The 27,720-nt window shown below is 41.8% G+C and overlaps 1 protein-coding gene across 1 annotated transcript; it reads left to right on the plus strand.

Annotated features, from left to right (window-relative positions):
* The first annotated feature begins 277 nt into the window (after window positions 1-277).
* nacc2 (NACC family member 2) lies at window positions 278-27,605 on the plus strand. Its single transcript, XM_083903135.1, has 7 exons — window positions 278-415; window positions 21,891-22,074; window positions 22,167-22,928; window positions 24,510-24,686; window positions 26,340-26,445; window positions 26,777-26,874; window positions 26,964-27,605. Exons 2-7 carry the CDS (start codon window positions 21,963-21,965, stop codon window positions 27,500-27,502), a joined length of 1,794 nt encoding a protein of 597 aa, XP_083759261.1. The 5' UTR covers window positions 278-415; window positions 21,891-21,962; the 3' UTR covers window positions 27,503-27,605.
* Window positions 27,606-27,720: the final 115 nt, after the last annotated feature.

Consider the following 27,720-nt stretch of genomic DNA (forward strand, 5'->3'; position numbering starts at 1 on the left):
TAACCTGGCAGCCGCAAGTCCCACCGTTAAAAAAAAAAAAAAAAAAAAAAAATGTCTGTGTCTTTAAAAAGAAGTCTATAGCGAGTGGTGCATGATGTCAGGCTGTTCGCAGTCCGTATAGTGTTCATGTGAGCGGCGTTCACTTCCTGTAAAGGGACAGAGGGAGAAAGAGAGAGTGGGATAGAGAGAGAAAGAGAGAGAGAGATGAGGAACGAGTGGCCAAGACTGGAGAGACAGAGAGAGTGAGAAAGAGAGAGAGAGAGAGCGCGGACGAGAGGAAACCGGGCCCTGTTTTTTCCTTTAAAAAAAAAAACAAAAAAAAAACACCCCGCAAACTTTGTAGGTTATCCGAGGAGAAAGCCTGTCTCATCTGCGCCAGCTGACAGCCGCGGTCCATGGAATAACCTCATATCTGGTAAATATGCTTCCTTTGCGTCTTTACTGTGCCTGATGTATATGACGCATAGTCTTTTATTGCCATGCATTATTATTGTTATTATTATTATTATTATTAGTAGTAGTAGTATTATTTCTATCCCCTCGCTCCCGTTCCCTCCTCAGCTGCATGCGGCGATAATCCGCTGATATTGAGTTTATTCTCCCAACTCAACTAAGTTCAACTTCAACGAAACGTGAGGTTTTTTTTTGTGTGGGTTTTTTTTTGTTTGTTTACGCGCGGGATGGCAGAAGTGTAGCCTACCTATATATCTACCACATGCCAGTGCATTGCTCCAATGTGGCATGATGTCCTATAGCTCTTCTTTTAGCCCCCACCCATTTAAAAAGAAAAAAAGAAAAAACTGTACACAATTTAGCTTTTTGGAATGCACACACAAAAAACAACCACGCAGCCTGAGGAAATATTGCCATTAGTTTCAGCTGTGTGTGAGTGGAGAAAGAGGCATGATATTATCGTCCTTGCGTCACGCTGGAGTCAAAACAGCCAAATCTCCACCCATAATGCATCCATTGTGCTGCTATATGCTGCATGACTGCTGCAAGGAATACTTCACAGAGATCAGCCGAGGTCGCTGATGATGTGTCTGCTGTGCTGGGGCTTTGTTATCCCAACAGCACTGCACTGTTATTCCCCCATATATGATACAATTGTCTGTCAGTATGTTTGGGTTTAAAGAAGAAGAAGAAGAAGAAGAAGAAGGAAAAAAAAAAAAGGACAGACACTTTAAAAACCACACGTTTTTAACAAGATATTGTGATGGAATCAAAGTTGAATAACAAGTTTCCTTTCTTCACTTTGGTGTTGCCTGGAGTGACAGATCTGACAGTTGTGGCTGTGTTTACCTTAACTGAACCGTGCAGGATCTGACTATACATACACCACCTCCCTGTTCTCCCTTGTGTGTACATGGGTGCAATATGTGGCTCACCCACATGTAGCTTGTGGCACTTTTTCTTCATTTCCTGTCACTTTCCTTCCCTCTTGCACACATTCTTTTGTCTCTTATCGCCCCCCTGCTCTTATAGCTATTGTCTATAGGTTGAGTTTGTTGTGCAGGATCCTTGTTATGGCAAAGATCCTGGACTTCTTGGCAGATGTCACACAGGTTGGGTTACTGTGCACTTTCAATCCTGCCTTTAAAACATTCACATGAATCATTTAACTAGTGTAGTGTGAAGTTCACAGCTTGTATGAAAACACGTCCTTCACAATTTTGAATTCCACTTCGGAGTGTTGTTTCTTTTTTTTTGGGTGTTGTAGTGCCCATCTGTTTCTGCTCCTCTTATGTAAAAATATCATAGGGCAATGATGAGATGTGATGTACCTCAGGACAACTTTTCATCAGGGTAGTTGAAACGATATCTCCCCTGCTCAATATGGAGAAAGTGGTCCGTGGGTTTAACATGGCTCGGCGCTGCCAAGTTTCTATCTTCAGTGTTTAACACAACATACATGGAAAGTGTGAGACTTTCTTTTTTCTCTCTTTCTCGCTAAACAGAGGCCTTCCAGCACTCGTCTTTGACTTGGACGTCTGCCAAAGGGTTGTGATGGTTCTCAACAGCTGTATTTGTCTATGTGTGTGTTTGCGTGCCAGTAACTGTGTTAGCATATGTATGTGTGTGTGTGTGTGTGTGTGCTCTTGCTGTGTCCTGGGATGCCCTTCCTACATAGGCCTCACACCATACAGCATTCCACAAGGGGGCCCTGGGTTGTCTGCAAGTGGGGAGTGTCAAGGAGAGAGAACGGTAACACGGTTTCAAATATAACTGATGTGGGCACGGAGAGGAAAAGGTGAAGAGGACGACTTGAACGTGTCTTGCCTCAATGTGGGTCTCTTCCCTTCTCAGTTTTTATTATATATATCAAAAAGAAATCCTTTTTTTTTAAAAAAAGAGAACATTTTCAGTCACTATATATGCTGGGAAAACCACCTATAGGTTATTTTCCAGTGCTGTGCTGCAAATGTATTGTACAAAAAGATTAAAGTGGAACGCTACTGATATTTAAAAAAAAAAAAAAAAAAAAATCCTAACCATGGATTTATTTTTTACCCCTGCTATTTTAAAATGCAGCTATTGATTTGAACCACAACATTTGAAACCTGGAGACTGTGTTTGTCTCTGGTGCTGTGTATGTGCGTGCCCCCTATGCTTGGTGCACTTCTCTCTGTATAGTGCCTGTGTGGGGAGTAGGTTTATGAGTGTGTTTGTGTGTGTGTGTGTATGATTTTCCTTCATGATGAGTCACTGCTGATGGTATATACGATACAGGGCACCAGTCATACATCATGGTCTTGTACTTTCTACATCTACACAGAGCCTGTTCTCGTTGAATCCTGGCAGATTTTAAAGACACGCTGCTGCTTCTGCTTCTGCTTCTGCTGCTGTTGCTGGTGTGTGTTGAGGCTTGTTGATCGCTGTTGAAATTCAAAGTTGCAAAATGTTATGCCAGAGAGATTAGCAAAGAAACCACTTATTGATACAGGTGTGGGAAATGAAAGCCATATATTATTGAAGATGATATATTTGAAGCTAACTTTGCCCACACTTTCTTGACAAATCAGTTGCTCTGCACTGTAGCACACACAGACAGCGATGTAGTTTCCAATTGACTGTGAAGGTGTTAAACAGTTTTTTCCCATGAAGTGGCAACAACTGAAGTCTGCTTGCCAAATACAATTTAACTATTTCCAGGTCGGTATTGGATTAGTTGACTTTGGCCAATGTGCGAATGGACTGTTGAATCTAACGGAGGGACTTAAGGGGGAAAGAGTTTGGTTCCATTTTGTGGTGGAAAAATCCAAACGTTCTAAGTGGATCTGACAGTGGCAAGTGGCAACTCACTGTGGCCACTGTGTATGTCATCCACTGCTTTGTGAACTACAGATCTTCAAGTCTTGATTTTAGAATTTTGGCCAGCAGCATGTTGTTGTTTTTTTTGTTGTTTTTTTAAACCAGAAGAAACTAGCAGCCATGCACCTGTTGGACGGGCGGTACTACCCATCAATCACTCAGTGTCCTTTATCATCTATTTTACTGTTAGCAGGACCATCATTTTGCAAAATGGCAATCACGTTTTATTGTAGAGGACCCGAGAGCAAGGATTCTTCAGGAAAATGTTAAATGACGTCATACATCAAGTGTGAAGTAGGGTCACTTTCTCATAGATTTGCATATAGAGCTGCAACTAACGATTATCTATGTTATCGATTAATCTGTCGATTATTCAATCGATTAATCGTTTGGTCCATAACATGTCATAAAGGGTTAAAAATGTGATGTTCTCAAATGTCTTGTTTTGTTGAAAAACCATAATGATTCAGTTTTAATGATTTCTTTGTTCTGTGGAGCAAAGAGATGAAGAAAATTCACATTTAAGAAGCTAAAACGATCAGAAATCTTGTTTTAATCATGAAAAAAGCTTCAACCCGATTAATTGATAATTGTTTCAGCTCTATTTGCATAACATTTTTTTTTTTTACCACTGTAGTGACTACTCTGATGGCCATTCAAGAGATTACAGGTTTTAGACACTTCCGCATTGGCTTCAAGGTGCATTATGTAATAAATCTAAAGCAACTGGCTGTAAAATCCTCTCAAGGTTTATAGAATTACAAAAATATTACATCAAGTCAGATGGTCTCCCAGATTTGTGAATTCAATAAATTTACTTCATTAAACTAAATGACCAATGTTCCATTGCTGGATACGTTCATACGTGATACACTTCTGTGCAGAATGTATCAGCCCTGATTCGTAATGCTGTTCTTAACTTATATTCTGCAGTCAAGCCACATGCATCCTGTGTGTCTGAGGTGTAAAAGTTGTTTTGTAAAAGCCACAAAACGGCGCCGTGCAGTTCCTCGAATACAATTATCATCCAATGTGCAATGTGGCTTTTTTTTTTATTCTTGAAATTCACTTCAAACTTACAACAGTGAGTCCCATTTTTAGTCCCACTCAAGGCAAATTTCATAAGATTAAAACATAAGATAAAACCTAGGGAGGTGTGCGTGTGTGTATCTTTTGTTTATTATTATTTCTTATTCCCTCTTAAGTTTGAATTACATGCAAAAAAAGCATGATTTCTGAGTCTTGTACATACACAGTCCTTCCATGTATACACTAAATAGAGAAGTGGAAAATCATTAGGGTGTGAATGAGGGAAAGGATCAGCAAAGGCTATTAGTAATTGGCCATGGCCTGCTACGTGCTTTTCAGGAAGCATTCCAAGAGCTGAGACAATGAACAGTAAACATGGCATGTTCCTCAGAACAATTCCACATAAGATCTCAAACATCACGTGTCTCCGGTTTTTTTTCTCTTTCCCTCCTTCTTCTCAGAATCAGCTGCCCCCACACCATTGCAGATAACTGTAGCAGTTACATTTCATGTTCCCAGTGTATGCACTGTACTCACACTTCACAAACTGACAAATGTGCAAAATCTCTCCCCTCTCCCCCTCTCTCTTTCGCTCTCTCTGTCTCACTCTTTCTCTCTCTTTCTCTGTTTCAGAGATTTCTGGTAAGTGACATGTCTGGCTGTTGGCGTAATGCCTAGGAAGATCACATGGCATGAATGTGGTGTCGGTTGTGTGTGTGTTTGATTGTACATGTCTGTGTGTTTTTGCATGTGTAGGAAAGAAAAGGAAAAGAAAGGAAAGAAAGGGACCATGTCCACATTTGATTGTTTTGGAATAAGTAGGAGTAGGTAGCCATAGCAGAAAATTACAGACTGCTGAGAATCATTAGGTATACATGTTTCTGATGGTCATGTGATCCTTAAAGGTGTATTATGTAATAAATCTAAATCAACTGGCCATAAAATCCTCCTAATATGTCACAGAGACTCAGGAATAATGTTCATATAACAAACTGGACTCACCAACAACAACAGTACAAACAAAATGTCTGCATTAAAAAAAATATTTTGCAGACTGCAAATCATGTTTATGTGTTGAAATCATGTTTTGGAATGTGGCGCCACCTACCGCCGTCTACCAATCATTGCAGTCAGTAGAGTCTCAGCTGCTGAGCAACCACGGGTTGCCAGTTACATCAGAAAACAAAACCTGAAAGACCTTGGTATTTTGAATTTGAATGTAGTAACCGTTTTTGGCCACATTCTTACATATGGCACCTTTAAACATGCAAGTAATAGACAAATATTTTATGCTTAATGTGCTCGTATTTATATCACTTGGAACATTAAGAGCAATTCTGAAAGCTGAAAAACATTTTTCAATTCGTTTCTATTTGTATAATAACTCTGACTATTGCCTGACCCTTGACTTGCAGTTCTGACAAAGCCTTGGCTAAACATGCTCTCTGTTTAATCTATATGTCAGGGCGTATAATCATAAGGTCACTAGCATTCACCTGAGAATCTCTAGAGAAAACTGTGTGGGCGAAAGTCAACGTTGTCACTTTGTCTGTGCAAAAGCTTCGTTGTAAGGGCAACAGCCTGAATAGGTTTGGAACACATTTTCACATTTTCCAGATCCTTAGATTTTCACAGGAGGGAGGGCGGCATAAGTAAGCCAACATGTAATTTGGGGGAAGATTGACACCTGTAGACATTCACAAACATGTATAGATTCAGCCGGACACAAAAACACAAACCCCGCAGTATCATGCAAATGCACACTCACAATGAAGTAGACAGCGAGGGAGAGAGAGGGAGGGAGACCACCATGCATGGTATTTATCCTTGCAGCCCACCTCAATTTTCCATGCTCTTTGTGCCGTGTGCTGTACATAATTCATTGCTGCAAACCTCAAGTCTCTCTTAAGACTCCTGGCACTAAACAACCCCGCTAATTAGTACTTAAAGTAATAAGTGAGGAAAGCTAATGGTCTGACCCCTTCTCTGTGTGGATGACCTGGCCTGCATGTTGCTCCTCATGTACTAACAGTCTGGCAGAATGCTGGTGAGAGCTAGTGGATAAAGAAAAGAGTGGAATCTGAGGAGGCTACTTTTCACCACATAAACGCCCACCCCCACCCAACTCCAGTTTAAAATCTCAACAGTAGCTTTAGCTAGTTTATGTGTTAACATGTGTTTCTGAAAGAACGTTAAAGCCACTGTGACAGTAAATCATTTGTAATCATGAAAATTGCATTTATTTGGTTCTATTTATTTATATGTGTGCTAGATATTAACAATAGTTTCAACTTTTCCAAAAAAAGTTGCTTATTATACTGGGAGTCCCATTCAATGTGAAGTAAAAGCCAGTGCCTAGTATAGCATAGCTAAATGTACACACAGGAAAGTACTAGCCTTTCACTGTTCAAATGTAACAAAACAAAACACAATTAACAGAATGTCACTGTCACTCCATTTGTCAAATTTTATTTATTATATTTAAATGAGTTAGCATTCTGATATTATTTTCTCTACCCTCCATCAGAGCTAAGCTAGCCTTCTCCCGCCTTTGCTAGGCTAAGCTAACTAAATGCTGGCAAAATGCCAGCATTTGTTCTCATGCAAATATCAGCAATAGCCTAAAAAGTATACAAAATGCTTTTTTTATTATTGTTGATGAAAAGACTCTTAAAGTAATGAAGCAACTTTCTAAACCCATTTTGCACTTCAGAATAAGTAGATCAGTATTAGGGGTGGCTCAAAATATTGATTTAGTTGTCCGCCCTTGTGTAATATACGATAATCAATACGCCAGGGTAAATATTGATATTTTAGGTAATACATTTAGACCACGGGTTCTCAAAGTTTTGATACCTGAGGGCCAATTTAGGAACCCAACATTGGACTGAGGGCCACCAAAGGAAAAAAAACAAGAAAAAACCCCAGAAAGAAATCCCATTTGTAATGATTTTAATGACCAGATTGCAGTTCTACAGTTTACATTTATTGGTCTGTATTCAGTAATGTCCAATAAACATTTAACAAGCTTAGTACCTCCTAGATTAAAACTATCAACTGTAATTCATTTCGGGCCGCCAGAAATGTTTCTGCGGGCCGCCATTGGCCCCCGCGGGCCGCACTTTGAGAACCAATGATTTAGACAGTTCCTGCTAGTTTCACTCGCTGGGCGTTGTTACTTCATGTCTCCTCACGGTGGCGCTGCTAAAAAAGAATGCGGGAAACTTGGGTGGCTGAAGAAGAGGGAATTTTCAGCGTGATAATCGCTCCATCCATGTTCAATTCATACACTTTGCAAATTGTTCTCCATGTCCTGCAACGTTTAACTTTTCATTGACGTTTTGTTTTCTGCAGTTAGACGGATATCGTGATGTATCGCTACATGATTGTCTTGCAATATATCGATTATCACAGAATCACTGTGTCGTGATGTTATTTGGACCGTATCGCGTATCGTATCGCGAAGAACTCCTCATGTACTTGTTTTGCTTTCTAAATACTAGCAAGAAAACCCTAAAATGACATACTTTTCCTCTTTATCATCACCAATATTGGCCCATAGCTGATATAAATTCAAAAGACGTACTTTGAAATTGAAAAGAAACGCTTATTTAATAGATCACAATTTAATTTAATCAAAGAAGAGTCTTCTTCTTCTTCTATCTCCCGCATATTTAGGATTACTTTCTCGTCCTCAGCTGACTGAAGAACATACACATGACTCCCATAATTAGTGGATTCTTTTTTCTTTCTTTCTGCTTTGTGTGGGCTGCTGTCTCTGTCCATGTTGTTTAATGAGTTCTGACACGGGAGAGACACATAAACAAGCTCTGTTGTAGGTCAGCGAGAGCCCTTTTCAGTACGTTACCAGTGTGATGAGGTTATCCAAGGTGACATGTTATTTGAGCACATGTGTGCTAGCTTAGTGTGGTGCTGACTGCAAGATTCTTAGGTCAGTGAAGTGTGTGTGCATGCGGGTGGGTGTTGCTGGAGAGAGAGAGAGAGAGGGGTGGGGGTGGGCGGCATATGCACTCAAAATAAAAGTGTATGTAACGCCGTGCACTTGAACAAACTGTCTTTTATGATACAGTTTAAGAGCAGACACCACTGTGATTTTTAATCGTGGGGGAATCTTTGTTCGCTTGATGAGACGTTCTTTTTTACCCAGTGCATGATACCGGCATTTATTTCCCCTGTGGGTTTCTCTTTTTTACATGCACGAAAGCGAATCAAAGCATTCTGTCTGCTCTAATTGAAAAACTTACACAGGGCACTCAGTCAGTGTCAGCACAGCACTCTGTATGTGCTTGTCTGTGTGGGTGTATGTGTTTGTGTATGCCTGTCTGTAGACAGTGGGGCACTGATGCTGAAAGATGTGTCCTCGTTTTTTGCATTGCGTTGGGCTCCTCTGGTAGCCATGTTGGGTTGCTCTGATATTACGCATGTGTCACTGCAGAGCATTCAGCCCAGGAACGACAGAGCGCAGGGTGATTAAAATGGCATGTTTATTCTCTCCATATCTGCCCCCCCCCAACTCTCTCACTACTTGTGGGACACTCTCTGTTGGTGTTATGTTCACTGGGAACGCTTACATCCAAGTCTTTCTTGCTTTGATACAAAAAGTACCGATTATTAATCGAAAACCAAATTAATCATCGACTATTTTGATAATCGATTCATCGGTTTGAAGCTCTTTTCATTATTAAACCAAGATTTCTGATCATTTTAACTTCTTAAATGTGAATATTTTCTTCGTTTCTTTGCTCCACATAACGAAGAAATCATTAAAACTGAATCATTTTGGTTTTTGGACAAAACGAGACATTCGAGAACCTAGTCATTTCCAGGTTTCCAATTTTCTGACATTTTATGGAGCACACGATCAATTGAGGAAATAATTAAAACGAAAATAGGTTATGTTCCACCTATGTTCCAAAACATAGGTGGAACATTACACTGGGGATGAATCTGTGCTTCCCCCACCGCGTATGGCTCGTTCCGCCCCCCGTGAAACACGTACCACGGGCTTGTCAGCGCCGCAAAATTGCCCTCCACTGAAAGGCCAGGCCAGTATTTGAAATGTGGAGGTTACTACATTGTAATCTCAAAGCACTGGTCAGAACAGGGCAAGGAGGTCAAACCTCATCGTGCTTTCGGAACATAGGGATTTCGGAACATAGGTCTGTCCTCACGAAAATAATCATTAGTTGCAGGTCTACTCACAACCTCATTTATTTTTTGTTTAATCAATTCCAACATACAAGACACCGTGTGATTGACACACTTGCTGCAAATGTTATCCAACATTTTTAATTGTCTTTTGGAATGTAAATCTGTGTCACATGCCTCCAACATTTAAATACAGCACAGACCTTTTGAATGTGTTCTTCTGCAACACATCCATGTTACCATGTTTCCAACAGGTAAAAAAAACATGGCAAACGGGACTAAACCTTGACACATATAGACATGTTTATATTTGAAGTGCTCCGGGGAGTTAAATAAGGGCCATGCATGACATGATGGTAATGACACTGTGTTGAAACTCAAGTTGTTTTCAGCATTTATAAGAGAAAGCTAATCTTGCAAAGGCGAAAATATAAAAATCAAGCACCATGTTCAATTATCTGTCACAATTTTCCATGAACTCACAGTGGCTGCGAGTTCAAACAAATGCATTTGTTTGTGTTAACGGCTTGAAAAACCCTTAGCAAAAACAAAACTGAGGGAGGGAACTCCCCCACCAGTCAGTGCAACTGATCAGTCTCCGCACAACAGCAAACGCAGCGTTGACCTCTAAACAGGCCTTACTGAGAGTGTCTGAACTAACTAACTGAAAGTGATGCGTTGAAGGATCTGAGGTATGGCAAACACCTAAATCACCTGGAAACTGTTTCATAGTCATATCACCGCTGAAGTGGAGCTGTCGTTTGTGACAACTAGTCGTGCTATAAAGCAGCTTTTTTCTTCTTTCTTTTTTTTCCCCCCACAAGTGAGGCCCTCTATCTGCTGGCAGTACGTACGCCAGCATGAAGATACTGTAATATTTCACAATAATTAATGAAAACAAAGGCAGTAAGAAGATGATAAATATGGTAAATATGGTTAAATGCTCTCTTAAGAATAGTGGATGTATTAGTCCTCAAGTATAGTGTATACACAGTGGTTTTGGTGCACTGGACATGGAAGTTGGAGTTGCAACTAATGATTATTTTCATAATAGATTAATAGTTTGGTCCATAAAAGTCAGAAAATGTTTAAAAACGTTGATCAGTGTTTGTCAAACCTGGAAATGACATGTCTTGTTTTGTTCACAAACCAAAATGATTCAGTTTTAATGATTTCTTTATGTGGAGCAAAAAAACGAAGAAAATATTCACATTTAAGAAGCTCATACAATCAGAAAGCTTGTTTTAATCGGGAAAAAAGCTTCAAACTGATCGATTAATCGATTGATTGTTTCAGCTCTGCATGGAATGACTGATGTTCGCAAGAAAAACAACTCCAACCAGGGCATTTTTTGCTGTCAATAAATGAAGACATAACATTTTTTTATCATTGTCTGTGTGCAGATCAACATTAAATGGCGGCAGTATATAAATTAAAAGAGAAACATATCCTTTCCTGCATATTCTCTCACCAGTGTCATCAGTTTGTCTTTTCTCGAGCACGCGCGTGTACTGTATACGTGTGTGTGTGTTTCATCACCCCTCATAAGCTTTAATTTCATGCTGATTCATTCTTGATTTCCTCCCTTCTCTGCTGTCCAAAGCACTGTGAAAATCAAATGTTGTGTTTGGTACAAATGCATAGGGTGTGTCGCCACTCTTACACATGCACTCGCATACCTAGGGACCTCCGGTGGAATATAACGTAATTATAGTCCTCGTGTGACAGCCAGTGACACTCAGCAGATCATCTCAGGCTGTTCCCCCCTATAAAGGTCATGTTAAAGAGGATATCACTGTAGTTTTTTTGGGGGCCTCGTGAATCAAAGTGCGAGCGACTGCACAAACAACACACTGCACTTTTGCAGACTTGAGTATCAGATGACTTGTGGCCAGGAGTGCTGGTGCTGCAGCAGCAGCAGCAGCACACCTGCTTTGTAATTGTACTTGCTAGAATAAATTAGCAAGGTGCTCTTAAGGATAGGCAAAAAAAATCTACAGCTAATTAGCTCCTTCTTAAATCAGTACACTCCCTGCTAAGGCACGATCACAGTTTCGGAAAAAAAAAACGAGGGAGTGCGTTCGCGTCGCTACAAACGCTTCTCTCGAGATTGAGCCGGTGTCCCTGTTAAAGCAGAGTCACAAGGCAGGGGAACAACACATCTACTGTGATGCCAAAGGCAAATAATGTTTGTTTCTAATGATGTTGTATTGGTTTTTTTTTGGGATAGACAATCGGATGTTATACTCCTAAATCGTCACGAACCATGGTACTGAATTACGCACTTGTGCCATGTCGACGTTAACTTTTGTTTGGTTTAGGAATCGCATATCTGTAAATATCAAATTTGGCGTCGTTTGGAAAGAGGGGAACGGCTGTTGTTTTACTTGCACCACACAGGACGTATAGGCATTTTATCTGGTGTACATTTGATAATTAAGAAAGCGAGGAACCACGTAACCTCACCTTAGACTCCTGAACAGTGCAGTTATTATATAGAATGTCCTCAGAGAACACACAAATCACGCATATACACCACACTACACATGTACTTAGTGTTAGCGATCTTCGTTTGTTTTTCCATAATGATCACAGTAGCGCTAACTAACAATTATTTTCGTTGTCGATTATTTTCTCGACTAATCAATTCATTGTTTGGTTTCAGTTTTAATGATTTCTTTGTTATGTGGAGCAACCCTTTATGGTACGCACCAAGAAAAAAAGCAAAGGAATTTTTGCATTTTTTATTATTATATTTTATTTACTTATGATAACAATAACAACAATCAATATATATATATATATATATATATATATATATATATATATATATATTATGTTTTATTTTTTTCATTAGACCCTACAGTATTTTAGATACAGGCCTCTACCAAACGGTTGAGATGACTGTTCATAATAAATCTGGTTTGCATAAGTACAACATTCAGAACAATTCACATTAAGTGTTAGTGAGTTCAGCTTGATGCATTTTTAGTGACTTAAAGTGTGGTCGACCAAATGGTTGAGTAGTACCTTAAAGGGTTAAGAAGCTAAAACAATCAGAAATCTTGTTTTAATCATGAAAAAAAGCTTCAGACCGATTAATCGATTAATCAAAATAGCTGATGATTAATTTTCGTAATCCATCCATTGTTTCAGCTGTACTTAGATGTGAGCGATCTTTGTTGGTTTTTATCATAATGATCGCAGCATTTTAAGAGAATTTCTGTATCCACAAATATGTGATATTCTTTGTGTGCCGTCTCTCAACTCTCTGCAAAACTTTGAGGAAATTGGTTCTGTCGGGTTTTCTTTTTTAGTAATCCTGCTAGCACACAAACACGTCAGCAAAGGAAAACCTAACCTTCTTCGATAACTGTCAGATATGCTCTCCTTCAATCGCAAAACAGGCAAATAGTGACTTTTCTGGCAGATGAGTGCACGGAAAATGCATAGTTATGTGTTTATACGTTGGAAACCCACCAGTCACATGGCAGCTGTAGCCAACGTTAAGGATTTACTGGTTAGAAACTGTCCCAAAAGAGGAAATATCACATGGCAGTTGTGACGCCGTAAAGTGTATCCTTGCTTACACATGCAAATGCTGCTGCTGTCAATTATGTTTTTTTTTTGGTTTTTTTTTACACAAGATGCCCCCTGATGCCTCCTGAATCACTGCATGTGTAACTGCTCTTTCTGCTTACGTTGCTTCCTTATACACTGGAAATCAGGGAGTTTTTGGTCTTGTGTCAGTGCGTGTTCAAAATAGTTCAGTCTTGTGTGAGGAGCGCCGGGCCTGAGCTTCCTCGCCTTGCTTTAACGTCACACTTATGTGTTGCCATAAACTGGAACGACCTGCAGGCTCCCTTGGTTCTGCAATATGAGCTTAGTATTACCCAAAAAAAAAAATCTCTTTTGCCTTTTAATGCTCTCCACTGACGTCCTCGTGTCACATCGTATTATTTTCCCTTTTTTTCCCCCCCTCTCTGTCTCATGGCAGGGCTTTTATTTCAAAGAAATGGCCGTCTTGCAGGCCTGTTCTGTGATTCTGACATGTTGGAGTCATTAATGTGGAGGTGGAATCTCTTGTGATTAGAACAAAGTGTCCGTTTGTTGCTATCATCTTGGCGTTGTCGCCCAAAAAACAGAAAGGAACAGTTTGAAATGAAATCACACTATATAGTTGTAGCCTGAGCTGTAGCGATTTTGGAGGGGAGCATGATCAGTATGAACGGATGACTATTAATCGATTACTAAATTAACTGTCAACTTTTTAGATAATCGATTAATCTGCTTTTTTTCATGATGTTTTAGCTTCTTAAATGTGAATATTTTTCTCCGTTTCTTTACTCCACATAACAAAGAAATGATTTAAACTGGATCATCTCTGTTTGTGGACAAAACAATACATTCGAGAACATCATTGCCAGGTTTGACAAACACTGATCAACGTTTTTTTAAACATTTTTATGGACCGAGCGATTAATCGGGAAAATAATCGACAGATTCATCGATTACGTAAACAACCGTGAGTTGCAGCTCTATAGATGATGCTTCTTTTATTTGTCCTTTTGACTCCTTACACTTCCCTCTCTCTCTCTCTCTGAACTCCTTTCGAGCTCAACCTCTCCCTATCACTCTGCCTCATTTCCCTATTCCACTCTTACTCTTTTCTCCCTGTCACTGCACTTTGTCAAGTTCTCCCTTGTTCTTTTCTATTTGCATCTTTCACACACACACACACACACACCCTCCCTCTTTTCTCTCTCTTTTTGTTCGTCTATCTCCTCTCCTCCGCGCCTTCCTTTTCACTTCTGTCGAGCTATAATCTCCTGCCGTGTACCTTTCGATTGGTCTGCCTCTAATATGTGTTTGTGTGTGTGTCACTGGAGTTTGGCGTGATGTAGTAGCCGCTGCTGTTTGTTTGTTTACCTCCTTCAGCCACTTGGAGTCCATTAGCGATGCCTTTGCCTCAGGAGGATCACTCTCTCTTTCTCACACGCACACACACACACACACACACACACACGCATGCTCTTCCTCTGTCTGGTTTTCTCTAAAGCACTCCACTGCTACTGCAAGCCAAACTGACTGGTACCAAAAAACTGTTACAGGAGTTTTCTGCATTTGATTAAAACTCCCAACCACTGTGTGATGTCAGAGGTTTTGGTGCAATAAGAGTCGCTTTCGTGCTTCAGTGCTTCAGTTACTGTGTGTATACAGTGTGTGTGTGTTCATGTTGCCCTCTGTCCCCCCCCCCTCCACCCCCCGAGTAGGCTTGAGCATTTAAATTTGCAATGTGACACAAACAAAACTGGCAAATTGCAGAGGCTTAATTTTTATCATTCTATTTTGGATTGTTCCCTGCTCTGTGCCAATTAAAAGAAATAGTACTTGGAAAGGAGTTAACATCGTTGGATTACAGCACAAGTTAATGTCATGTGTTAATAACTGTAATTAGATTTTTTTTTTTTCCCAACCTAAATTATTTAGCCCTTTGCAGGCATTTAAAAAATAAATAAATAAATAAATAAATGGATGAATGTTATTGTTCATTTTGCACAAATGACAATTAGCCTTTAGTCATGATTTTTAGAGGTCGACCCTGACCTCTAATTACAGTAGCAGCGGGGAATGTCGTTTTTTTTTTATGGGGCTGGGCAATAAACCGAATGACCAAAATTATGAGTCTCTCACCCATCCTAGTCTCAAATCGAAATTTATAAAAATGTGTAATTTTCCTAAATGACATCTTATTTTATAGGCAACAGCTGCAACGGCTGATGGAACTGCCACTATCCCAGATATACAGTGTATCAAGTGAACAATGGGAAGAGCATCACAAAATAAATTTGCACACTAACCACACACACCCTACTCTGAACTACCTTGTCCTAATGACATCGTCCACGTCATGCGTGATCCGGCTTCTGCTTCAGTGACAGAGGAACTCTTTTTTTTTTTTTTCTTGTTAATTGGAGCGGGGTATTAGAGAACACATGTTCGCCATTAACTAGGTGCTTACTAACATATATGAGTAGCATACTAGCCCTTTATTAGTAATCATTAAGCACATATTAACACCTTATTCTACATAACCTTATTCTACCTCTATTACGACATGAATTAAGATTTCTCCTACGTAAGGTGTTAATACGTGCTTAATATTTACTAATAAAGGGCTAGTATGCTACTTATATGCATGTTAGTAAGCACCTAGTCAATGCTGAATATGTGTTCCCTAATCTAAAGTGTTACTGATTGTGTATTGTGCACTGTGTGTCAGTATGCAGCGTGCTCATTTGCACCTCTGACAGATTTTGAATAACATTAGAATTGTTTCAGTCACCACCTGGCAATACTAAGTTTTAGTCGATTTGGTCTCCACATAACCCCCTCGGAAGAAAATTCCATCGCACTTATATTTTGGCTCTTCCATTTGACGCTGAGCAGGTATAGGTCACAATAGATTTATTTGATATCGTTCGCTGTCAGCGCCTGTCTGTTCAAAACGACATCATGTGAACGATAAGAGCGAATAAAAACAAACAATTAGCTAAAAGATAAGTGTAAAGCCTTGTAGAGCAGGCTGGAAGTGCACAATTTGGTTGCGAGTCTTGGTTTGATGGTGTACACTACCGTTCAAAAGTTTGGGGTCACTTAGAAATGTCCTTATTTTCTGAAGGAAAATCACTTTTTTTCAATTAATATAACATTAAATGAATCAGAAATACACTCCATACATTGTTAATGTGGTAAACAACTATTCTAGCTGCAATCGTCTGGTTTTTAATGGAATATGTTCATAGGTGTATAGAGGCCCATTTCCAGCAACCATCTCTCCAGTGTTCTAATGGTACATTGTTTGCCCTTGAAAACCCTTGTGCAGTTATGTTAATAACAGTTTTGTTGGTTCTTTGACGAAACGGGCAAAATTATTATTTTGAATAAAAATCATTATTTCTAATCTTGTCAGTGTCTTGATTATATTGTCTATTCATTTTGCAGCTCTTTTGATGAATAAAAATGTGAATTTTAATGGAAAACACATTGCATCGGTGACCCCAAACTTTTGAACAACATTTGATCCATCGTTGTTCTGGCAATATCGATCATAGCCACGTTAAACGATAAGGTTAAAGTTCACACGTACACACTCCATAATGAGGACCTAAAAAAAAAAAATCAGAAGTAAGGCAGCTTCAGGTATTAATTAGATACTAATTAATAAAATAAATGATTGTTCATTTCACTGCTGTCCGATTCTGATAATTGATGATGGTGCAGTTTTTCACAGAGCAGCTGTATGTGATGCTCTATATGACTCCATTTCCACATTGGCGTTATTCTATTGCTGCAGACAGCATCGAAAATTCTCTTTTTTTGTCTGTGATAGTCAGAGAACGACTGGAGTGATTAGAGTGCATATCGAGTGAATACAAGTGGAAAGATACCAGACGATATTTCAGCCCACAACAAATCATTTCAGAGTTGTCTCTTTGTTACATAACTGTGTGAATTTTTTTTTTTTTTTTCTCTTTTCATTTTTTTCATTTTTTTTTTTTTTTTTCTTCAGGAAAGACGATTTTGATCCTGAGTCTGACTGTGTGCAGACCACGTCACCCAATGGGGTCTATATACAGGGAGTGATGTAGCATTGTAAGCAGTGATAAGCAGTCTCTCTCTCTTGCTCTCTCTCTCTCTCCACATCCCATAATGATACTCAGACAGACTCAGGCAGACACTGTCTCTGTCCCGATTGGTAGAACTGTTGCCAGGGAGCGTTGCCGTCTCAACGTGGATAGAATCTGTTGTCTGGTACACTTTAGACATGAGAACAACTGCAGGATCTGAATATTTATAACGAGGGGACTGTTCATATTGAGATTGTATAGAGGCAACATAAGCAAGAGGGAAGGCTCTGCTCCTGCTCCTGCTCAGCTAACTTTCAAATGTTCTTCCACTGCTGTTGCTGATGCTCTCAGTGTCATCGATGCCAGTACTTTTCTGGACATTTGTCTTGTGAACACACCGTGTGTTTATCGTCGCTCTAACATTGTGTGACACCCGACTTCACTCCCGAGACTGAACTTGTTTGAACCGCCCTGTAAACAGTGCACGGCAGAGACATGAATCCTAATTGTGTGCGTCTTTTATGGTGTTGTGTTGGAATGCGACCCCGTTGTTGTTTCAGTAGGTAGCTACAGTGTAACAAGCAATTAAAATCACTGTGTGTGTGTGTATGTGTGTGTATGTATGTATGTGTGTGTGTGTGTGCGCACGCGCTCCATCTGGCGAATCGTCTCATTTCCTCATATTATTCAAATATGCCTGGACCTGCTGCTACAGTTAATAACACTGTGCGTAGGTATGAATTCTTGATTAAAATGGAAGTAACACATTCCAACAAAGCAGACAACGGCAATCAGAGCTGCATTCAAAACTCATATCTCAACACGCGTGCACGCACACGCACACGCACGCGCACACACTTGACATGCTGTGCCAAAAGTCACAGCCTACTATATAACGATGATTATAAAAACACGCCTTGGTATGTCAGTAACTTTGACATAAACACACACACACACACACAGGAGGGAATTGAGGACACAGCGCAGAGCATAATATACAGCCATCATTCATTAGACAAAGAAGTTGAGGGAGTTCATGTCTTGTATTTTTTTTATCAGGGATGTGCAAAGTCTATATTTAATGCAGGCAGAGTGCACGATTCTATGCGCACGTGCATGCTGTTATGTGTGTCTGTTCTCATAACGCACACGAGCGTGCATCATGGTCCATTCATGCATACATGTACGTGTGTGTACATTATGTGCGGTTTGTGGCACACTGCCATTCCGTCTCCCTGACTCGACATATTCTCCGTTCACTCTTCTTTGGTCCTTCTCTCTCACTCCCTTTTTTTTTTTTTTTTTATACCCCCCCTCCCTCTTGCGCTGCCCGGCTGGCACGTACATGCATGTCTGTAGACTCTGTACTGTGCTCTGCTGCTGCTGTGGCACGCGCCAACCTCACTGCAATGCAGCCCTGTGTGCATTAATTGGCAGAGAGACAGTGTGGGTACGTGGTATGCAGGGCGGAAAAGGATTAGAGAACGGGGGGGGGGAGAGGAGGAGAAGCACGAGGCGATGTAAGGACACAATAGAAACAATGAGTGATGGACGGACCTGTGGACAAACAGTGTGGCAGGTTCACAGAGGGACAGACAAACAGAAAGTGTGCATACGGAGAATACTGCCTGTGGTATGTGTGCAGGGAATGTCTGTTTGCGTTGCTTGAGTTCAACCGTGCCTTTTTTTTTTGTGGGTGCTCACTCATGTGTACGTATATGTGCCGTGCAGATATCACGCTGCTGGGGCAAAGCTCTTCTAAACCAAACTCTGACTCACTGTGTTGAAAACTTTCTGATGCCCCCCCTCCCCTCCCCTCCCCTCCCCTCCTGCTGCCTTTCATATTTGCCACGATGAGTGAAGAGTAAAAGTTTAGCACAACTTTCTCAACTTGAGGTTTGTGTGGCAAAAAAGTGCAATGTTGACTTTTCCCCGAGGTGAAAATCATGTGCCGAAATGTTAACCATCTTCATGTCACATGATCCGCTCTATATGTGCACATACTTACTATCTGTCACGGCAGTTTTCTAATCGTATCCTCCCACACGCATCTTTCTGGAAATGATCCTCTCTTGGTTGCTGTCTTTACTTCCCTGTCACAGGTTGTGACATCTGGCCTCCTGTCCTCCCTGTCCTCCCTTATTTACACAGTGCCTTCCATGCATTTGGTCCTCACAAACACACACACACATACACACACACACAGCAGCAGCGATAGCTCCCAAATAAGCCGAGCCACCAAAGCAGAGGCGTAAATTAATCATTCAATTTATCAATTCATGTAGAAGTATACGAAAAAACTGTCTTTTTTTCCGTGAAGACTGTACTTCTCTCTGCTTGTGTGTGTGTGTAGGTGTTTGGCAGTGAGGTCCTTGCATGATTCAGAGAAAACACACAACACTTGCTCAAGAGTAAAACCTCTTCAAGAAAAAAAAAAGAAGAGAAAAAAAAAAGTATTGTCTGTAATGCAACAAAATGGGAAATACCTTAAAACGACAGATTGTGTTTTTGATTAACCGCATTAATTCTCAATTCAGACGGATTAGAGGATCACTGCATTGTATATATTACGACTTCCAAGTTAGTCAAACTTTGCTTTGCAAAGAGGACCGGTGACGCATTCTCTCCAGGCTTGCGTCAAACAGGGATTTCAAAAGTTTCACTATTCAGCGTCTAATTAATTAACGGCGGCTATGACCTCTGTGTAAGTGGTTGTCGTTTCTCTATTGTCTTAGTCATGCTCCTCGCTGTGCATGCCGGCCGTATAGGCACAGCAACTGTGTCCAGGGGCAAGTGGCAGAAGTTGCTTCCAACCTAATTGTCTTTCTCGGCTCGTACTGTCCTCAAATGACTTTCTCTCTGTCTCAACTCTCCCCTCCCTCCCTCGCTCTGTAGCTCTGCCCAGTCTCTGTCTCCGTCTGTAACTGTAGCCTGTGTTTTTCTCTCCCTCCCACTCCCTGCGACGTATAGATACTGCATTGATCAGACACACGCACGCACGCAGACGCACACACGCACGCACGCACGCACACACACACACACACCGAGCCTCCCACTCCTTTTATCATTGATTCGCTCTGCTCTCTCTTTCTCTTTATCCCTCTCTCTCACTCACACACACTCTTTCCTTGCTCTCTCTTTCCCTCTTCCTCTACAGTGGCACTTGTTGAATTCAACCCTTGGAGAATAGAGAGAGGGGAGAGAAACAGAGGGAGAGATAATGACAGGGAGGTAGAGAGGGAGGCTTTTGAGTACAGACAGTGGAGCAGAGAGAATGGGGATTTGGAGAGTAGACAGATAGATAGAGGAAAAGGCTGGGGTGAGAAGAGGAGAGAGAGAGAGAGAGAGAGACACAGAGAAAAGTCAGACAGACAGCGGAGAGAATCATCTCTGAAGCAGCGGGGATGACATTTTAAGTGAAAAGAGAGAGTCAGCCAGACGGAGCACATCAGAGTGCTCCCCCCTCCATCTCTAACTGCACTCTTCGGCTGTCCTGCTCCCGACTGCTGCTGCTGCTGCTGGTGTGTTTGTGCGTTTTCAAGGCTCCATGGTGCTTCTTAACCCAGAGGACTGCCTCACACAGGTCAGAACTGTCTGGCAGAACAGTGAGCACTTCTTTTTTTGGTACATTTGTGCATGTGTGTGTGTGTGTGTGTGTGTAAGGGGGGAGACGTGTGCTGGTTTCTCCAGGTGAGTGCTCGCATGCCAGAGTACACAGTCATTTCCCCTCTGCAGGCTGTACTGTATGAGTCCATGCATGCATGCGTGTTTCATAAGTGAGCCACTAATCTGTCTGTGTGGAGTCCATGAAGTGGGAGTGAGAGAGTGTGTGTGTGTGTGTATGTGTATGTGTGTGTGTGTGTGAGAGAGAGCACGCCGGTGACTTTTTTTTCAGTTTGTATTCCTGGAAACTGTTCTGCAGCATTTCTCAATAGTGAAACTAGTGTGTGTATATGTATATGTGTGTCGGGGGTAGTGGTGGAGGGAGGGGAAGGGGGGGATGGAGGGAGGGAGGGAGGGAGGGAGGGAGGGAGGGAGGGAGGCGATGAGACAATGACACAAGGTTCAGGGCAGGACAGAAGGTGGAAATATGTTACTGAGAAATAGAGAGTAAAGGGCGCTACTGCAGTAAATATCAGATTGCCCCGTTGTGTTGTGTTCTCCGCACAAATGTTGACAAAGGTGTCGAGTTCGCAAAAAAAAAAAAAAGCCGAGCGGAATGACTGTGACAGTAAAAGAGAGGCTGATTTGTGTGAGAGAAAGGGAGAAAGTTTTTTTTTTTTGCGACGGCCGACTTTAAAGGTCATCTAAGTCTGCAGGAGAGAGAGGGCTGTTGTTGATGCATGCAATGACTCCTGGAAAGGTTCCTGGAATTTAAACCATGTAAAACAACACAGCGTTTCGATATTTCACAACACCCTCATACACAGTATACAGTAGAAACGGCATTGTATTAAGTTTTCTCCCCCCGTCTTCACTTACTTGACTCCTCCTTTCTCTCTCCTGCCTCTAATCTCTCACCCACCATCTCCGCATACATATCCCCCCCCCCCCACACCTCTCACTTCTCCCTCAACTGTATTCATTTTCTCACTTCACATCCACTCGTCTTTCTTGCTCCTTTGCTCCCTTTAAGGATCTCACTTTCTCCTTCTCACCTCGTCATCTATCTTTTGCACACTCCTTTTTTTTTTTTTTATCACCGTGTGTTCCTCTCCTACAATATGCTTTCCATGCCTTTTTTAACAGATGCCTCTCTCGGCGGCGGCAGAGCTCGCATTGAATATCTGAAGCCTCATCTTCCTCTTTCTGTCGGCCAACATGTCCCAGCTGCTCCATGTGGAGATACCCAACTTTGGAGCCACAGTTCTGGGCTCCCTGAATGAGCAGCGCCTGCTGGGACATTACTGCGATGTATCCATTCTGGTCAAAGGTGGGTGAGGAGGAAATGTTGAATTTCTTTTCTGGAAGTAGAATATCTCATTGTTCAACTTCTTCTCTTCTCTTGTTATTTCTAACAACCAGGTCAGGCATTCAAAGCCCACCGGGCCGTCTTGGCTGCCAGCAGCCTTTACTTTCGTGACCTCTTCAGCAGCTCCACCAAGACAGAGTTTGAGTTGCCCTCCTCAGTCACGCCTGCTTGCTTTGAGCAGATCCTCAATTTCTGCTACACAGGGAAGCTAACGATGGCAGCTAGCGAACAGCTGGTGGTCATGTACACAGCTGGCTACCTCCAGATTCAGCATATAGTTGAAAGAGGCATGGACCTCATGTTCAAAGCCAACTCACCTCACTGTGACTCACAAACGGCAGGGTCTTTAGAGGAAACAGGATCCGAACCGCAGAGTCCTTCCAATAACGGGAATGGCCTCGCGGTGGCCGCCCTCCTGGGAACCCAAGGCTGGTCTCCATCTCTACTCCTGCCACAACGCAAGATTAAACTTGAAGGGGGTGAACCGACACCCTTGACGATACCCGCAACGCAAAGCAAGTTTTCGTCTTCGGAATTAGGTAGTCGGCTGGCCAGGGCCAGTTCACTGTTCTACACGACGGCTGGAGGGACCCCAGTTCCTGGTCTGCCTCCTTACCACCTTCAAGGGCATGTGGGAGGTGGAGCAGCAGGCGCAGGAGTGGAAAGGTCCAGTCCTGGAGCGTCCAGCCTGCCCACCACTGACAGTCCAACGTCCTACCAGAATGAGGATGAGGAGTTTGAGGAAGAGCCATATGATGGGATCACAGAGGACGCCTATAGTCATCTCTATGGGCGTGCAGCTAACCCCTATGGGAGTGAGTATGACGTCATTTCGATGCATGTCTCGGGTGAATTTCAAAGGAGTTTTTCCCCTCATTTGAATTTGTCAAAAAAGTAAATTCAAGGTAACACTTTAGATTAGGGAAACATATTCACCATTAACTAGGTGCGTACTTATAAGTAGCATCCTAGCTCTTTATTAGATTCTACATAACCTTATTCTACCTCTATTGCGACATGAATCAAGATTTTTCCTACATAAGGTGTTAATACGTGCTTAATATTCACTAATAAAGGGCTAGTATGCTACTTAAATATGTTAGTAAGCACCGAGTTAATGGTGAATATGTGTTCCCTAATCTGAAGTGTTACCAAATTCAATTTTGTTCCTACCTCATCACAAACTCAAGGATATTTTATTTCGACCGCATCTTTTATCTCTGAAGTCTGGCAACAACAATAAAGTTGTTCTGAATAAAAACTCGTGAAATGAACATATTCTAGCGAGACTTCCATCCGCTGTGTTTATCCTTGTAGTTCTGTTAGATCTGGTTAAGTGTGTTATTTTCTAAATTGCCCTTGGCTCAGACAGACAAAATTCATTTCAGACTTAATCTAAAAGTAAAACTTGGCATGACGCTGCAGAAATATACAAGCAGGAAAGTGGATTTTTGCTTTTTTGTCCAGACTTCTTATGTATTGCAAACCCGATGCACACTCATTTCATCCCAGTTACATTATTTAATCTTTCATAAATCATGTATCCTGCACATCTTGAATAAGCAGGATGTTGTGCCTCCAGTGTGTGTGGGCTCTCTCAGCATAAAGATAGCTTTATAGAGTTACGATTGGAGTGCATCGTGACCAACAACACACTCTTTATCACAGTTGCAACAGCTGGTCTGCACTGTTGTTGTGTTTTTTTGTTTTATGTAATTGTTTTTATGTGCTTAAACGCATGCAGGCAGAGATGTTCAATGCACTTTTTTTTTTTGGCTTCAAGCGTTACTTGCATTGCACATACAAACCCACGCACTCACACACACACACACACACATGTTCCTTTATTCCTAGCACCCTGCAGCTCTCACGCAGTTTTGTCAAATTCTAGAGTTTCAGACATTTATGAAATCCACTCTATCTGCAATCATTCAGAACACCCCAGGGTGACATTGTGGGATATTTGAGAACCATTCACGTCGGCATGTACAGTGTGTGTGTGTGTGTGTGTGTCTGAAATACTCTCAGAGGTTAGGGGGAAGCAATTTTGTGAACATGAACCCAGCCTTGGATTTGTGTGCCTCCCCTTGTCCCCCCCAAAAAAAAATAAAGTTGCTGATGCAGCATCGTGGCTTATCTGGGATACATCTGCAATGCTCTTAAACATTTATGAAAAACAACAATCTTGTATGAGATTACTCCGACCTGCTTTGCTAATTTAACGTCGCAGCCTCTCTCTTCATCGGAGACGTGGATGATTGATAGTACAGCCTTGCATTTGTAACTCACACTCTAGGAAATTGATGCGTGCACACATTCATCTGTTCCTGTTTTTGCTGTGTACCCTTTTGTTTGTTTGTTTTTGAACCTTTTCTATTCTTTCTTGCTTCCCTCAGTCCAGGACAAAACAGATATGGCAGCGTTGCCCTTGGCCTTGGAGAACCGCAACTGTGTGCTGATCCGCCGGGACCTGGTGGCATTGCCTGCAAGCCTCATCAGCCAGATAGGCTACCGCTGCCACCCTAAGCTCTACACGGAGGGAGACCCCGGAGAGAAGCTGGAACTCGTAGCCGGTAGGCATGCACGTACCTCACATTAAAGGGGACATATTATGCAAAATCAACTTTTTAATCATTTTAATACTTATATTTGGGACTGTGGAGGCCCTATGAGTCAGCAAAGTGTGAAAAAGATGACACACTCATGTTTTTGTGGTCCGCCTCCGTCTAAGTACAGGAGATAAAACACGTGATGCTGACTTCTGCACTCATTGTGACTTCACAATGACACATTCCTGGCATTGTTAACTCTCGGAGCCGTAAAAAACGTGAGGCGAGGGAAATAGTATACGGAAGAGCGGAAGTCCGTGAAGTGTTCTATTCTTGGCTGCACAGTGCAGCACAGAGTTCTACACAAACTTCCAGCCTCAGAGGATTTACATTTTATATATGACGGCAATGTGCCGGCTGGAGTCTGCAAATGATGGCTTTTCCAAATGCTAACTGCTGTTAGCTGCCGGAGCCTCAGTGACGCTGACGTAGTTTCCTGTGTCTCATTTGCATTTAAAGAGACAGGCACTCGAGAGCGAGCGTTCTGAACAGGGCTGTTTTGGCAGGGTGATTGAATTGCTATGGTGGTATTTTGACCAAAGCATGATCATTAGGACACCAGGGAACTAGGTTAACTTGGAGAAATAGGGTATAAAATGTACCCTTTAAGATCATTTCAAACTCATTGGCTCGTCAAATCAAATTGAAGTGATTATATTAATTTCAAACCAATGGGTTAAGGAAGTGAAATAATCCAATCAATGTGAAAAAGAAACATTTAAGAATGGCTGTTCACCCAAAATCAGTCACTGAACAAAGAGATCATTGACTGTAGATGTGACCCACATTCCAGTGTCATGTTGAATATCCCTTTATGTCCAGCAAACATGTGCTTTACCCATAAATGGCTTGATTTGACAAGTGAATCCATGTCATTGTGTCAGTCTTGGTGGGATTACACACACACACAGAAAAGTGCAGATATTGACCAAAGTAAAAGAAGGACTGGCATCTCTGCAGTAGTCAATCAGGCCTTTATGACTAGAAAGAAGTCACTTTGGAGTCAAAAGCATATGACAGCTAGGAGTTTGCCAAATGGCCCTGAGAGAACATGAACAAAAATATTGTTTGGTATGAATCGGGAAAACTGAGTCTTTGGTCCAACTGCCAGATATTGCTCTTGGCTGTCAGACCGCAGCTTTTCAAGGCACTGCTCGACATGAAGTCATATAATTCTTTCAGTGCGGCATGGCAAGATATTTGAATCAATTTAATGTCGAATCTTTTCAGGCAAAATAATGGATTGAGTTTTTTTTTTTTTTTACAGGCAGAGCACAATATGCGCACGTAAGCTTCAATCAGATCAAAATGTAATTGATTTAAAAGCGGAATTGAATAAAATGGAAATGTGTTTTTACGGCTGTGTAGGAGTGCAGTGGAGTGATTTAACAGTGTTCTACGGACACGGCCTTCTGTGTCTGGATAACTAAAAATTTGTTAGCCCGATCAATGGTCTTCTCCAACATGAGCTGCAAATGAAGCATGAGACTAAAATTGGAGATCGGGGGAAAGAGGGAAAAGACAAAAGCACTGGAGGCTAAGAAGAAGAAGAGGGCGATGTGGGTTGAAGTTTTCTCAGCAAATGCTTTTTTTCTTTTCTTTTTTCTTACAATGCAGGTACACAAGTATTCATGACTCGAGGCCAGTTGATGAACTGCCATCTATGTGCCGGTATCAAACACAAAGTGTTGCTCCGCCGTCTGCTAGCTACATTCTTTGATAGGTGAGTGCACAAACCCTCTGTGTTGTTGCATGTTGCATGTTTTAAAATGCATCTTTAAACCTATTTATACTCTTTGGCTTTTCGGCCCAGTATGAGACCTGTCTATTTAGACAGTATTTTTATTGTTTTATTGTTTGTTCTTAGGTCTATTAGGTCACACGTTTGTATGTTTTATTTATTTATGTCTGATGTACACTTTGTTTCAGCTGTTGCTGTTTTTAAAGTGCTTTATAAATAAAGTTGGATTGGATTGGACTGAGATCAGTGTTCTGTATATGACTCCTCAAACCAGCTTACATTGCCTCCTGGTGTTCACTCTGTATCCTTGCAGAAACACTTTAGCCAATAGCTGTGGGACAGGTATCCGTTCCTCTACTAGTGACCCCAGTCGGAAACCCCTGGACAGCAGGGTCCTCAACGCTGTAAAACGTAGGTTTGTTCTCCTCATCATTTTTAATCAATGTGACGCATAAGAACCCAACTGGAATTTGCTGTTTTCTCTCTATTTTTTTTTACAGTCTACTGTCAAAATTTCAACCCTAACTTCAAGGAGAGTGAAATGAATGTGATTGCCGCTGACATGTGCACAAATGCGAGGCGTGTCCGCAAGCGATGGTTACCCAAGATCAAATCCATGCTGCCCGACGGCATGGAGGTGTACCGTGCAGGAATGGGCATGGGTGCTGCTGTAGGTCTGGGCCTGGCACTGGGAGCCCCTCAAGCTGGGGTAACCCTCCCCTTCGAGCCAGACTTCAAGACCCTGGAGCAAAGGTTGTATCCAGATCGCAAAGATCCTCTCAGGACTCGAGCACCGCTGACAGAGGGCAGTCCCGGCTCTGGGGCGGCTGGAGCAGAGGCTGAAGGCGAAGGTGAAGGAGTCATACAGGAAGAGCAGGAGGAAGATGAGGATGAAGCTGGGCTAGAAGGTGTAGAAGGATCACTGGGGGCACCAGCTTTGATTCCGGGTGCTGAGGCGGGCAACTGTGGCGACACGCACATGCCACACGAGCAGCAAGTGGAGAGTTTTGATCAAGGTCTGAGGGTGACTGGACAGTGAACGCCTCTCACACAGTAACAAAAAAAATCTAACACCACATTTCCTTTGGCATGCATCTCCTCCGGCACTCTTTCTTCTTGTCTGTGCTTCCTCATCGGGAAATGTCGGCACACAAAAAAACGCTGCGCTCAAAGATTTCACTAACAAGAGATTCGTCACACGTGCATGTGCATTTGTGCGCTTGTGTACACACATACAGTACTTACTGATCGTGGAAG

Source organism: Microchirus variegatus, assembly GCF_963457635.1.
Source record: "Microchirus variegatus genome assembly, chromosome: 16".
NCBI classification, from domain to species: Eukaryota; Metazoa; Chordata; class Actinopteri; order Pleuronectiformes; family Soleidae; genus Microchirus; species Microchirus variegatus.

Excerpts from the sequence above, each read along its gene's own strand:
- nacc2 (XM_083903135.1), top strand. The coding sequence starts at position 21,963 with ATGTCCCAGCTGCTCCATGTGGAGATACCCAACTTTGGAGCCACAGTT. Across the intron at positions 22,075-22,166 it reads TGTATCCATTCTGGTCAAAG|GTCAGGCATTCAAAGCCCAC; the intron begins GTGGGTGAGGAG and ends TCTAACAACCAG. Across the intron at positions 24,687-26,339 it reads GAAGCTGGAACTCGTAGCCG|GTACACAAGTATTCATGACT; the intron begins GTAGGCATGCAC and ends CTTACAATGCAG.